At 44.1% G+C, this 1794-nt stretch overlaps 1 protein-coding gene across 1 annotated transcript; it reads left to right on the plus strand.

Annotated features, from left to right (window-relative positions):
• The first annotated feature begins 314 nt into the window (after positions 1-314).
• LOC124963283 (ubiquitin-conjugating enzyme E2 L3-like) lies at positions 315-1004 on the plus strand. The gene has a single exon (XM_047522911.1). The coding sequence runs from the start codon at positions 335-337 to the stop codon at positions 797-799; it is 465 nt and encodes a 154-aa protein (XP_047378867.1). The 5' UTR covers positions 315-334; the 3' UTR covers positions 800-1004.
• The last annotated feature ends 790 nt before the right edge of the window (positions 1005-1794 follow it).

The raw sequence follows: 1794 nt of genomic DNA on the forward strand, positions 1-1794 counted from the left end.
ACTTTTTGCCTTTGGTTTGGCAGGAAAGTGGCTGCCTTCATTCCAAAGATTCCCACCATCTTTCCACCCCATTCAAAAGGAAGAAATCAAGTTCTCCTTACACATCTCGTTTTTTCAGGGAAGAAACTTTTTCTCAGAAGCTCGGCTGCAGATGTTCTCTCCCATGTCATGGCTAGAATACATCCAATCATAACCATTGTCAAAGAGGAATAGAATTATGTTCGGCGTGGTGGTGCATACCTATAATCCCAGTACTTTGGGAGGCTGAAGCAGGAGGATCATCATGAGTTCAAAGTAACTTAGTGACTGGGAAAGCAGCAGCACCAGATCCAAGATGGCGGCCAGCAGGAGGCTGATGAAGGAGCTTGAAGAGATCCGCAAATGTGGAATGAAAAACTTCCGTAACATCCAGGTTGATGAAGCTAATTTATTGACTTGGCAAGGGCTTATTGTTCCTGACAACCCTCCATATGATAAGGGGGCCTTCAGAATCGAAATCAACTTTCCAGCAGAATACCCATTCAAACCACCGAAGATCACATTTAAAACAAAGATCTACCACCCAAACATCGATGAAAAAGGGCAGGTCTGCCTGCCAGTAATTAGTGCTGAGAACTGGAAACCAGCAACCAAGACCGACCAAGTAATCCAGTCCCTCATAGCACTGGTGAACGACCCCCAGCCCGAGCACCCGCTCCGGGCTGACCTAGCTGAAGAATACTCTAAGGACCCTAAAAAATTCTGTAAGAACGCTGAAGAGTTTACAAAGAAATATGGGGAAAAGCGACCTGTGGACTAAATTCTGCTGCAAGTGATTCCAGCAAGTGTGAGCAGGGACCCCGAGCAGTGCATTCAGACACCCCGCAAAGCAGGACTCTGTGGAAAATTGACACGTGCCACCGCCTGGCGTTTGCTTGTGGCAGTTACTAACTTTCTACAGTTTTCTTAATCAAAAGTGGTCTAGGTAACCTGTAAAGAAAGGATTAAAAATTTCAGATGTTCTAGTTTTGCTTTCTTTGTTTTAAAAATCACTGCTTCAATCTACTTCAAAAGAATGGTGTTTCTTTTGTCCAAATTTACCCCAAATCTTCAAGTTACATTTAGCCCATAAGGTTAAAAAAAAAAATAAGGTTATGGTTCCCCTTCTTCCCTGCCCTTGCAACTTCCACTTTCTCACAGTTTATTTTTCATATATTTACTTCCTCAGAACCAATTACCCTGTGCTCCGCAAAGGAGAAGAAATGGCTCTGGTGATTTTTCTTCTCCAATATCACACTGCCCCATGTGGGAATTAGTTCAAATTCTCCTGCTGCCAATTTATAACATTCTTTTAAAAAATTACAAAACAAGAAACCCCCCCCCCAAAAAAAAAAAAAAAAAAAAAAAAGCTGTGCAAAGAGAGGCCCACTCCTTACGTAAAAATCTGGCTAATGTTCCCACAACAGTGTGGATTAAATGGGCAAACCCTGAGGTCTATGTAATGATTGAACTACAGCCTGGCTAGCCTGTGTAGGGAAACCCTGTAATGTGAGGTCTGTGGTGATCCCAGAGGGAGGGACTGCCAGCCAAGGATGCTGTGCACTTGTGAAATGAATTTCTCACCAGAAAGGCTCTGATCAGGCAGAAGGCCAGCACCCCTTCCTGCAGCCATGTTAGAAGATCTACTGGTCATCGCAGGCAAAGTAAAAGCCAGAATATACATTTGAAATTCTAAGTTCCACCTGAATGTGCCACGGAGCTCTCCGACTCCTCAGCGCAGCAGTCCCACCACAGCCCTTCATTGGCACAGTTTGA

Source organism: Sciurus carolinensis, chromosome 13 (assembly GCF_902686445.1).
Source record: "Sciurus carolinensis chromosome 13, mSciCar1.2, whole genome shotgun sequence".
In the NCBI taxonomy this organism is placed as follows: domain Eukaryota; kingdom Metazoa; phylum Chordata; class Mammalia; order Rodentia; family Sciuridae; genus Sciurus; species Sciurus carolinensis.

Bases quoted from the DNA above. Each gene is read 5' to 3' on its own strand.
- LOC124963283 (XM_047522911.1), top strand. From the start codon at position 335: ATGGCGGCCAGCAGGAGGCTGATGAAGGAGCTTGAAGAGATCCGCAAA.